This window comes from Calypte anna, chromosome 7 (assembly GCF_003957555.1).
Source record: "Calypte anna isolate BGI_N300 chromosome 7, bCalAnn1_v1.p, whole genome shotgun sequence".
Classification (NCBI taxonomy): Eukaryota; Metazoa; Chordata; class Aves; order Apodiformes; family Trochilidae; genus Calypte; species Calypte anna.
Genome location: NC_044253.1, coordinates 10,250,961 through 10,263,024, shown reverse-complemented (window position 1 = coordinate 10,263,024; position 12,064 = coordinate 10,250,961). Strand labels below are relative to the sequence as shown.

The 12,064-nt window shown below is 38.7% G+C and overlaps 1 protein-coding gene across 1 annotated transcript in view; it reads left to right on the top strand.

The window, feature by feature from the left end:
* KALRN (kalirin RhoGEF kinase) overlaps positions 1 to 12,064 on the top strand; it is a 492,333-nt gene that overhangs the window by 262,765 nt on the left and 217,504 nt on the right. Inside the window, exon 10 of the mRNA XM_030454727.1 lies at positions 3,708 to 3,830. Coding sequence (XP_030310587.1) covers positions 3,708 to 3,830 — 123 coding nt within the window. The remainder of the gene's footprint in view (positions 1 to 3,707; positions 3,831 to 12,064) is intronic.

Sequence of the window (12,064 nt, the reverse complement as noted above, 5' to 3'; positions counted from 1 at the left end):
GAAGTTCCTAGGAAGGATTTGATTCCCCAGGAGGTTCTAATTTGAAGTCAAATAAAGTTGTGAAATTTTTCTTAGTTTTCATATTTATTGATTAGGAGAGATAACTAAAGAAAGAGGCTTCATTTTCAAAGACCTATATTGCAAAATCTCCCCTTTTAAAACAGTGCATAATTTCTTTTTTTTTTAATTAAAAAATCAAATTAACCTTTTAAGCTATTAAAAGAATTGACCTTAACTACACTAATGAAATCATCTTGCCATATTCCCACCATACAATTAGCTTAGAGGAAGAGCAATTATAATCTCAGAACTTTGCTTAATTACTGCTTGATTGCTTCTTCAACCTTTTTCCTTTAAAACCATTCTTCCATTTCTTACTTGCCATGTTTTCTTACCTTGTTCCATACAAACTATCACCTTTGACTGCAAGTTGACTCTCAAGTACATTTTTTCTGACCTTACCTGGGCAGTATTTACTTTGCCAGTGTAGATGTACCACAGGTCTTGAACTTTCTATAGGCAAGAGTTCCATTATCAGCAAAAAGGAACGTGGAGAGGCCTCTGGAAAGATTTCTCTTCTAAGCACCTACTTCCTGATGCTGTGCTCAGATGAAACCTGTCTGACTTGCCATTATTGTTATTTTTGCAGTTTCACAGATCATTCAAAAGAGACAATTATGGCTATTCTTCCTTCAGGTAGAATTTTGAGTCTTGTGATTATCCAGCCATATAATGACTGTAGTAGCTAGCACAGTCAGCCTGCTCTAATTGGAGCTTTATTTAATTTTCTTGTTGACCTGAGTTTGCTGCTTATTTTGTTGGGTGTGTAATTGTGCCCCTGAGGAGGTACAGAGACAGGGCATGCACTTCACTATAGAAAGATTCTTCTACCACTTTTAATCTTAAACTAGATGAAGAAGTGCTCTGTGCTGGGTTAGAAACTGTCTGGAGGGCTGGGTCCAGAAAGGTGAATGGTGCTGATCCAATTGGTGGCTGCTCACCAGTGGGGTGTCCCCCAGGGATCAGTGTTGGGCCCAGTTCTGTTTAATATCTTAATATCTTCATCAATGATTAAGATGAGGGGATTGAGTCCACCATTAGCAAATTCACAGATGACACCAAGCTGGGGGGGAGTGTCGATCAACTGGAAGGCAGGAGGGCTCTGCAGAGGGACCTGGACAGACTGGAGAGTTGGGCTGATTCCAATGGGATGAGGTTCAACAAGGCCAAGTGCCGGATCCTGCACTTTGGCCACAACAACCCCATGGGGAGCTCTAGGCTGGGCACAGAGTGAGTGCTGAGAGCAGCCAGACAGAAAGGGACCTGGGAGTTTGGATTGACAGGAAGCTGAACATGAGCCAGCAGTGTGCCCAGGTGGCCAAGAAGGCCAATGGCACCCTGGCCTGGATCAGGAACAGTGTGGCCAGCAGGTCCAAGGAAGTGATTCTGCCCCTGTACTCAGCCCTGGTGAGGCCACACCTCAAGTACTGTGACCAGTTCTGGGCCCTTCAGCTCGGGAAGGAGATTGAGATGCTGGAGCCTATTGGCCCAAGCAGTGGAAAATGAATATTAGAAAGAGAATTGGTATATACTGGAGTTACAAAATGTATTTTGTGTTTCAAGAAACACCTCAGATGATGGATCTGTATGTAGCACAGTAGTTTCATTCCAAAGAATTCATGACTTACAGCTTTTTTCTGTTTTAATAAAAAATAGCTTGGCAATAAAGGAAAATAAGGAAATTTGAACGTGTAATTTAGGAAGCACTCTTAACTGATTCTTTTAACAGCATTTTCAAGCTGGTTATGTTTTTAAGAACTAATTAAATTATTTGAATTAAGTCACATAACTTCAGTGGCTGATAGGTAACTAATACCCCTATCTCTCAGGGTATTAGTTTTCAGCAGTTGAGTAAGTTATACAGTCATGCACTCAATTAAATATGTATCTTGAATTATTACACAGTTCCACTATTTTTAAAGACACGTCCTTTCTTCAGGGTAAGGAAGAATGTCTTCAAATGTGCTGACAGGTAGATGTTTTCAAGTGCTGGTGATTTCAGGTTTAATTGTGACCTTTCAGAGCTGTTCCTGCATTTGCCACAGAGTCATTGCTTACCATTTCTCATTGTTTCCACTGAGGAGTAAGTGCTTTGTATCCACCCAGATTTATATTCTTGCTGTTCCTTTGCTCACTCAGGCATTCCATACCTCAGTTTTTCATTTAGTGCAAACTTTCTGTGTTTTGTAGATGGAAAAAAGAGAAAAAGATTCATTTTCCATGTTTGCAGATTATTGTGAGTTTGTTAGAGTGCAAATGAGGGAAAACATTAGCTGTTCATGTAACTGCTGAGGATTCTTTGGATAGTTGGGGTCATTGGTTTACCAGAGTCTCATTCTAACAACCTGTCTTCTGCCAGCTTCCTGGGACAACTCAGCAATTCACTTAGTCCCTTACTTTATTTCCTCCTTCTATGCAAAATGAAATTATAGCATTTATGTATTTCACACTCTGAAAACAAACACGGTGAGGGCTGAAATGGTCAAATATGTTAGTGCAGGTTTCAGAGGCATGGAGAATTATACTAAGCAAGTTCTTCTTTAAATAGTCATGATGTGGTTTTTGTGGGAATCATGGCAGAAGTAGAGTTTATGGGACAATTTGAACCGGAAGGTTTTGAAGAGCAGATAGGGTCTATGAAATCTGAGACATGGCACTCTAATCAGGGGAATGGCATCAGAAAATAGTAGTTAAATAGGGTGTTAGAGCCATTGCCATTAGTGGATGATTTATAGATGTTGTTTTTTTAATCTTGTCTGCTCACAGAGTGTTGGATTATTAACTGGTTGTACAATTCTGTTACCTCAAGGGGTATCTTGTATCTATCTTTTAAACTAAAGGATTTAGAAACCTAATCAATACCTACATAGGTCATGTTGTCAAGTTTGGGTTGGTTTTTTTTTCCAGCTTGTAGTAGACACCTGAAGAGATTTGATCTAAATTTTTGTGTCAATATGAGAAGGAGCTCCAAATGTATGATGTTTATAGAGTTGATCTATTTTAAAAAGAAAATCCTCTTTAACTCTCAGAATATCAGATTTGCCACTTTACTTTTGTGTAAGGATAGGTTCTATTTAGAACTGAAAACCTGAAAACTGAAACAATGTGTACTATCAATGTTTTATGGCTTGCATTGAAGGATTCTTAACCTTTTCATTCTAGTTACTCTGTTAATGCTTTCTCCCCACATCAATATAGGTTTTAATCAATTTCTTCATCATGCTTTTGGACTCTTAAAATGCTTTTCATTACATTCTGTTGTTTATGTAAAATCAGCTATCACTGTTATTCTGTTTACACAAGGAGCTCTTTAAGAGGAGGGCTCTTCTTGTAAGAGGTTCCAGATTTCTGATTCCTATTCCACAAAATTCATTTATGTGAAAGTAAATATTAGTATCTGCCAGGCTCAAATAACTAAGCTACATTTCAAAATAAATTGAACGGTAAAAATCCAATAATCCTGATTTCCCAGTAACGCCTATAAACATCTATCTTCCACCCATTTGGAATGGACTATGACAGATCTGCCTGTGTTTAGCTATAGCAAGCACAAAGCAATACCTCTGCAGCTGTTTTATCCTCACCCTGAGAATTCCTCTGGGCTGCTGAGACAGGAGAGGTAATTGGATGTTCTTCTTCTCTGACAGGTACTGGACTGGATTGAAAATCACGGGGAAGCTTTTCTGAGCAAACATACGGGAGTGGGCAAGTCTCTACACAGAGCACGTGCACTGCAGAAAAGACATGATGATTTTGAAGAGGTAGCACAGGTAAGAGTCTGAATCAGGAACTTCTGCATTCTGGTATGATTTTTGTTATTTCTCTTATATATTGAAAAAAAAAAAACATTGCTCTTTTGGGTCACACTGCTCTCTTCAAACATTTGGAGCAGACCAGGATCTTGTCTCCTAGGTCTGAAAACTGACATGCAGATGGTAGAGCATGGAGCAACAGGACTTATGAGAAAATCACCACTCAGGGTTCATGGGAGGTTTAAAAACCTATGAGAAATTGCAAGTAAATTACTAAAAAGTAAGAGAAAATGTTGGGATACAGAGGAGGAGGTTATGTGCAAGAGAGTTAGAAAAATTCATTGTTAAGTCCTACAGTGCAAACTGAGGACTTTGAGAGCAAGGTGGAAAGCAGCAGCTTGTAAACAAACAAGGGAAACACTAGGCTGTGTTTGCAGTAAGGAGAATTTCTCTTCCCCTCTTTCCAAGAGTACAATATATTATGTGGAAGGGTGTTCTGTTTGTTTTGTCATTAAAGGCAATCATTACAGGTAGACATTATTTTTATTGTTATTATTTATTTTCCTTATAGCACAGCATAACCAAGGTTTGGCCAGGAATGTTGTTATCAAGCCAAAAGCTCATAACTTTTCCTTGAGGCAGGGTCATAGTAGATATTTAAACATACATAGTGTCTTTATTTATTGCATTTAAAAGAAAGAGGACTTTGATAGTTTGTTACAAGGGGCTGAATAGCTTTATTCTTTTTGTTTAAGTATTTTTTTTTAATTATGCAGTCCCAGCCCTGGCTGTCTGATCATGTTACTCCTTTTTGGTTTAGATTTGAAGCATCCTTTATCAGAAATTGATCTTTAAAGATACTTCTGCTTTGGGTATTTCAGATAAAATCCTGATTGATTTATGTAAAGCAGAGTGTATCAAATGCTTTGTCCTCCTAATTTACACAAGGCAGTTTTATATTTCCCAGAGGCATAAGACAAAAATATATCAGACTTTAGTTTTGTTTTTGTTGGGTTTTTTTGGTTTTGTTTTTTTTTCTGTAGTGCCCTTCCCATGTGCTGCCTAAGTTATTTTAAGATGTTTTCAGCATCAGGGACATACCTCTTTCACTGTGCCCTCAGGGAAACTATTTCACTGCCTGCTGGCAGCTACTGGCTAAATTTTTTATTTTGTTTTTCCTCTCCTTCATATTCAATTTATATTTCTCTCAATCTTTCTCAATCTTTTTCTTTTTCCCATTGCTTAGCTCCCTGTAAGTTCTTTAGAGCGTACTTATCTTTCCTAAGGAGATAAATGCCAGGGAAATAGATGAATTAAAAACCCTGAAATATGTAGAATGTTAGCATGTGTTCTCCGATGCGGCTCTTAACCATGTTAAACATAGTTAATTCTGCTGGCATTTTCTTGTTAACCAATCCCTCAAATATTTTTTTTTTAATTGTTCCTTTGGATCCATTCAGTTTGCCAACATCCTTCTTCCAATTAGATGTTTGCTCTTGGTGGAATATTCTATTGCTTGGCTTGCTAGTGAGCTTATCTTTCAGCTGTGTGTGACAGGACATTCTGCATACCACTGAGAAATCACACAGCCTGAAAGCAGCATTTCTAGATAGAGGGATCTCTAAAATTTCATGGGACCTTATGTGGATTTAAGGCTTCTGGTAAAAGGCTTGAATTTCTAGAATTGCTTTTTGCAAATTTAATAAATGAACCCTAGGCTTGGAGGTTTCCAACCACAGTTCTACAAGACCTCATCCAAAAGCACAAGTTAGTGGGAGGTTTCATCCTGAAATCAACAGTTGTTGACTTCCCAGAAGATGTGCTTGAGTCAGCTCTTATTGGATGCAGTACTGGAGTAATGAAGGAAAATGGAGATCATGTAATATATAGGAACTGAAAATAGGAACTGATTTAGTGTTCTTTGTGGCATGAATATTTTCTGTATCTCCCTTCTCTATGATGCATTGGTTTCATAGTTACATCTCACATTTTTCTGTTTAACCTCTACCTTGAGTGGTACTACACTGCAGATGCATGTAACAACTTAAGAACAGGTAAGGAAAGATAGAAAAAGATCATGTTCTTGACAGTATAATTGAGAGAAAGCTGTCTGGACATTTAAACAATAGCTCACTTAAGGCTCGCTCCACTGAGGATGTAATTTGGGGATACATTCCCTGACTAGGGTTTAGGTAAGGGTAACTCAAAAGAGACTTGTTTTACTGAAGACTTTTCCAACCCCTCTCTTAGAGCTCCTATACTATTTCAGCGTATCTGGCTGTGAATAGCTTTAGACCCATTTCCATTCACTTCATGAGAAGTGAATTCACATTCAACTTCAGACCAAAGGGTGTATGAATCTAATTCACTGGATGACCACATGTTTAAATGAAGGTGGGTGTTTGGGAGGGCAGATGGAGAGGAGAGAGAAAAGTAAAGTTTGCATGGCTGTAGAATTTCTCAGGTTCTTCTGAGTCTCTTTCTTTTACATCTCATATGATATCATCAATCAGCATCTCATTGCTCTTCCTGGACAATTGTAATCAGTCACAATCAGTCCTGCAATCCAGGTTTAAAGTTTATGGTATTTCCTAATTAGAAATAACTGACACAAGTCAATCCTGGTTACTTTCCCCCTGGCTTTGACAGTAATTTCCTCTGGTGCATTTACACCAGAATACCATGGCTAATTTATGAGGCCTGTCTGCAGTGTGACACTGGAATGTGGTGCTGGCAAATGGACATGGGGACATGCACTGAGGGGAAGTGAAAGGAATTTGAGGCTTTATCCAGGGTCAAGGATTTAGGAATATAATACTCTGTTTCGGAAGGAGTATTAACAAGGGAAAGAGGAGAGGCCATAAATTTATCACACCTGGAATTCTGCAGAAGCTTCTAGTGAAGTAAATTTTGTGGCTGGGAAATAAATCTCCTCCCTACTCTGATCATGACCAGTTTTTATTCTTCTGAAGTCCTTTCTTTATTCTTAACTCCTTGGGGTTGGTTGATAATTAATTCTAATTTAAGTTTAATTACTTGTCGTTTTTCTTGTAATAGCAAACATCTTTGCCATGGCTAAGCTGGGTAACTGGCATCACTTATTCCCAACAGAGATCCTGAAACAAATTGATGAGTTGGCCATTGCCATCATCAGGATGTTAATTATTGACATTAACAGCAATAAAGAGTTGTGTTTGTTTTTCCTAAAAAAATAAAATAAAAGTGTAGTACTGACAAACCTGGTGAGATTGGCAGCATAAGCAATAGCATTTGCTATAAGCAGTTCTCCGAGAAAAGCACTTGGACTGCCATACATTATGAACTGATTCTCAAAAATCTACTATTATGATATATTTGTTCTTATCTCCTACTGTTTCAGGAAGGCATTTGCAAAGGTTAGGCTAGACACCATTTTCATGAGTTTTCTTGGTATTTTCAGCAGTGTGCAAAGCATTCATATTTCTGAATGTAAAGAGCAGTGCATCTGGGGTTGCTGTGCTGAGAAGTGCTCAGACTGACTGACCTGCCAAGGTGCTAGATTAAAAGGTGACATGTGCTCCACTCTCTCTGTGTCTGATTAGAAATTGATTTATAAATCTGAATGTAGTGATCCAATCAGACACAGCCCAAATAGATAACATTCCTGCACACAGCTGCACTCAGAAATTGTCAGTGATTTTTGAGTGCTGCATTGTGGGCAATAGGAGAGATCATCTTGGGTCCCTTTCTGTCATAACTGCTGTTCAGATAATGCTCTGGCAATTCTGACTCTTTCTACGTGGAAAACACAAATGGGAAATGTTTGAATTTAGATTAAAAGGCCTGAGCTCCTGGGAGGGAGATTCTTACCTTGTAGATACCTGCAGCAGTTTCTCAGCCAGTGCTGGTACTGCTCACAGAATGCCACCCTGAAAATGCCACCCTTTGGCATGGCACCTGGCACACAGTGATATTTTGCAGTCAGGCATTATCAGGTAGGTATAAAGATACCACCAAGAAAATACCACTTTGTAGATGTAGTTGCAGTGTTTCTGCCATTTGAGCCTCTTTGCTTACCTGAATCAGTTAACCACAGTTCAGCCATCTATGACTGAGAATTCAAAGAGAAATTAATTTTGAACTATCTAAATTTTCTTTATTCAGAGCTTTTTTTCCTTTTTCTGAGCACAAATGCAGGTTTCAGCCTGCAGATGGCACTCGCAATGCACTGTAAAGCCTTCAGCTCAGCTCATGGTAACCAGAGCTGGTGTTTCCAACCCAAACTAAGAAAACATTGTCTGAAAATGAACCGAAGCAGAAGGTGAAGCTGCTTCGCACGCTGTTCTCTTGGTGCTCTCCCAGCACTGCCAAAACCCACGTTGTTCAAAGTCACCGAGAAAAGCAACCATCCTATTATTTTATTTTTTAAAAAGCAAAGATGGGCTGTCCATGCTTTAATGCAAAGTGCTGCTCATCCTCTGAGTTTATGGGATAATCTGCTCTTGTACCTGTGGGGCTGAGGTCAAGACTCACAGCTACAACTGAGTTTTATATTTAGTATTTGTGTGCATGTTTGCATGCAATAGTTGGTGTATTTTTCATGGTACTCAAAAGGCTCTGATCTTTACAAAGTAAATATCAGAACTCCAGCATGCAACAAAGTACATGTTTTGAACAGCCTTGGTTGGAAATGTGTAGAGTTGTCCCTTTTTGCCTAACACAGTAAGGAGATTGACTGGAGGCTGATCTGTGGCCATCAAAATTCATGGAGCTTGTCTGTATGTCCAGTGCAGCAGCTCTTGGTTCAGTGTTCCTGTTTAGAGTATTCCCCTCTTCCATTGTACTGTTCCTAAAATGCTGTCAGTTACAGAGTTTTCAGAAAGCTCTTAGAGATAAAAAACTTTAAGTGTAATTATGTTGAAATATATTGCTTGCCATGTGAAATATCCAATTGATTCTGTAAGAAATCCTACAGGTAAAAATGGTATTCTGTGATCTTTCAGCCCAACATAGTTTTTCTTTAACTGCCTTAAAACTGAGGTAATGGAATAGTCAGGCCAAAGCTGAATTGCAAACAGCTACTTGTTTGGCCTTCAGGATAAAAACCTAGTGCTTTCCCATACATAGTCCAGCTCTGTTGGATGTCATTTTTCTGCAGTTTGGCATGAAGTTCAGTACTGATGCAGAACAGCTAGGTATAAATTAGGAGCCCATGTTGATAATGAGCACCTAGGGAGTGTGTTCCCAGAGTGATTTTAATTTTTAAAAAATTATTATTATCACTATTACTTTTTTAAAAAATTTTGTGACCTAGCTGGTTGTTCAGAGGAACACTGGGCATACTTAATTTTCCCCTTTGGGTTGGGTGATGAAGTACAAGGCTTAAATTTGGTAAGAAATATGCTCGAAGTTATCAATAATTACTGGTTTCCAAGTAATGCCAGGTCTTTTAAAAACAAACAGAAACGTGAGAAAGGGTATTTTTTTGTTGCCTATCTCTTATCTCTGTCATTGTTTACATGGTCATTAGCAAGTTCTGGAGCTATAAACTGCAGTTTCCTGTATTGACTTCTACACAGAGGAAAAAATGCCCAGTGGCAGCAGATTACAGAGACCTTTGGGCCATGGTACAGGAGCTCTGGGCTCAAGAGCTCTTGGATTCTTCCCCTGGCTGGCAGCAGGCTGCATCTGGCAGTCAGAGGCAGCAAAGAAAAAGGAAACTGCCTATGTATGGGAAGTCTTGTAAAGGTTATATTGGGACTTCTGGATCTCAAAACTTGTAAGCACATAGCTGAAGAGCCAGATGGTTTATCGTGGAAGCAATAGTGTAACTCTTTGCATGAAGTTGAGCTGCTCCTGGGCTGACTTGGGACATAACCACGTTGCAAGGGCAGAGATGCAGAAATTCTTCTGCACAGCTTGAGCCAGGAACCAGAAGGAAAGGGCAGTACAGTGGTGTCAGACATAATGCTATAGGGACCTGACTGCCAGACCTAAGTCAGAAGCAGATCATGTAAGACATGATTTCCCTGAGGAACTGTGATATTCTTCAGAGTATGCTGTGGGCATCACTACCATGCTCTGTTGCATGATCTAGATAAGGCCACAGAGAATTCATTAGCACATTAGCAGAGTAAGAGCTTGGCTAATCTTCTGAAAGTTTGGATAGCAATATAACTGAGTTGGTGGCTGCTGGTACTCCATGATCTAGTGGTAAAGAGGAACCTGTTTTTAAAAGAGGCCCTATGACAGCACAGAAATCTTCCTGGCAGTCACTTGAAGAGCTGTGTCTATTACACCATGTCTTTGAGTTTGCATTTCAATTTATTTCTGCTTAAACTAGAGGTGATTTTCTTTCCTGTTTCTTCTCTTGCAATATCATATGACAGCTGGGTCTTTTCATTAAACTGTCTACAGCATGATTCACAATCTAAGTGCTCCCTATAAAATCTCAAGGCTTGGCAACACAGTTCAATTTTGACAATTGCCAGGAGCTAGCTTCCTATCACTGGTTTATTTGGGTAGGTTTATTTTTGTGTCTTTAAAATTTGTTCCTTTAATTTGCCTCTAAGTGCAAAATGCAGTTCCCATGGCAGACTTCAAGAACAATGAAGTGATTTGAGAAAAACGTATTTTAAATCTAGAGATTGTGGAAAATTTCTGTTGTGGGGGGAATTCTGAGTTTCTAATTTCATTTCATTTTGAATCAGAAAAGACAAAATTTCCCTAAGAAGAAAAATCTTGGAATTCGTTTTTTCCATTATTAGACAACATTGGAAAATTATAACACTGTTGCATTATACAACATGCATACTAAAAATATGCTGAATATGGTGCTGATGTCTTAACTGAATGAGCATACAGCTGAAACAAAGATATTAACAATTGACAATTTCTGTGAAATATAGACCCTTAGATGAACCACTGCTGTTTTGACTAATCTGTGTATGCTGGTGAAAAACATCAACTAAAGGCTTTTGATCCCCTCTGATCATTTTTCTTTGTGCTCTTCTTAGTGGCAGGTCAGTGGGTTATCAAGCTATAGCTATTGATTCAGGAAGATTAATTGCAGCACTGCCCAAATCTCATTTGCAGTGATGGTGTAGTAGTAGTCTTCAATTAAATTTCTTGTAGCTATTTATGGTGGGGGGGCTCATAGAGAGAAAGGTGACACTATGAATATGAACAACATTTTCTGATTTTGTCATAGGGCAGTAGAAGGAGCTGCCTGTGGCTGTGCTGATGCTTCTGGGCCAGCCAGTGGCATCTTTAGGGTGCTGCAAATCAAAAATATGCTATTTTAGCAGACATTTAGTAAAGGAAATTTCATGTAGATTAAGCCAATATTGAAGAGATTTGTATTCAGTAGCAGAGCAAAAAAATATTTGAAGGGCAGGTTTTAGCTATTCATTATCACTGTGTAAATGTTCTGGGAACAGACTTAACTGGGTCTGATTGATCACTCTGCTGCACAAGATTTAGAACAAAATCACACTTCCAATTTCAGAGAAATTGCTTATAATTAACTTGTTCTAAAGAGTGGAGGATTCATTTCAATGGCTATATCCACTGCTTGGCATAGTGGCTGTCCTTTTCTTCTTTTCCTGTCACAGGTCCCTAATTGTCCAGATGAGGGAGATTCTCTCATTTTCACATCAGGCATTTGAATTGTCTAAAAACTACATATGCAAGACGACATTATTGCAAATGTTTATGTTGATTATATATAAGTATTCAACCAACACTTTAGTGCATATAAACCTATTTTTAAACCTTTTTCCCTGGCATAGAGTTCAGATATCAGTCCCTTTTTTATAAAAATAGAGTAACATCAGTGGATTTATAGAGATCTTTTGAAATAACTTGATGTGTGAACAGGGATAAAAATTCTAATGAGTGTAATAAATAATTCACTTGTTATTCAGTGCATGTAATCCTGACATTAATGTTGTCCTCCCTAACGCTGGTCTGTGAGGTCTGGTTTTGCATAACCAAGCCCCAAGAAGGCACTGGTTTGTGTCAATGTGGAAATAGCATATGATCTGAGGCATTTAGGCATCTTCATTCAGTGTCTGGTTCAGAGCACCAGCACATGAAAAGCTGCAGTTTCCTCTCCCTGTGCCAGCTTTGCTGAGCTACAGAGAGAAATTTTAAGATTGACATGAGAAAAGCAAGCAAAATCAACCTTCTCATGTCACTGCACTTAAAATGAAGCTTGTTGGGGAGAAAGAAATAGCAGAATTAGCAAGAAGTTGGGGGCTACAGCAGGAGGT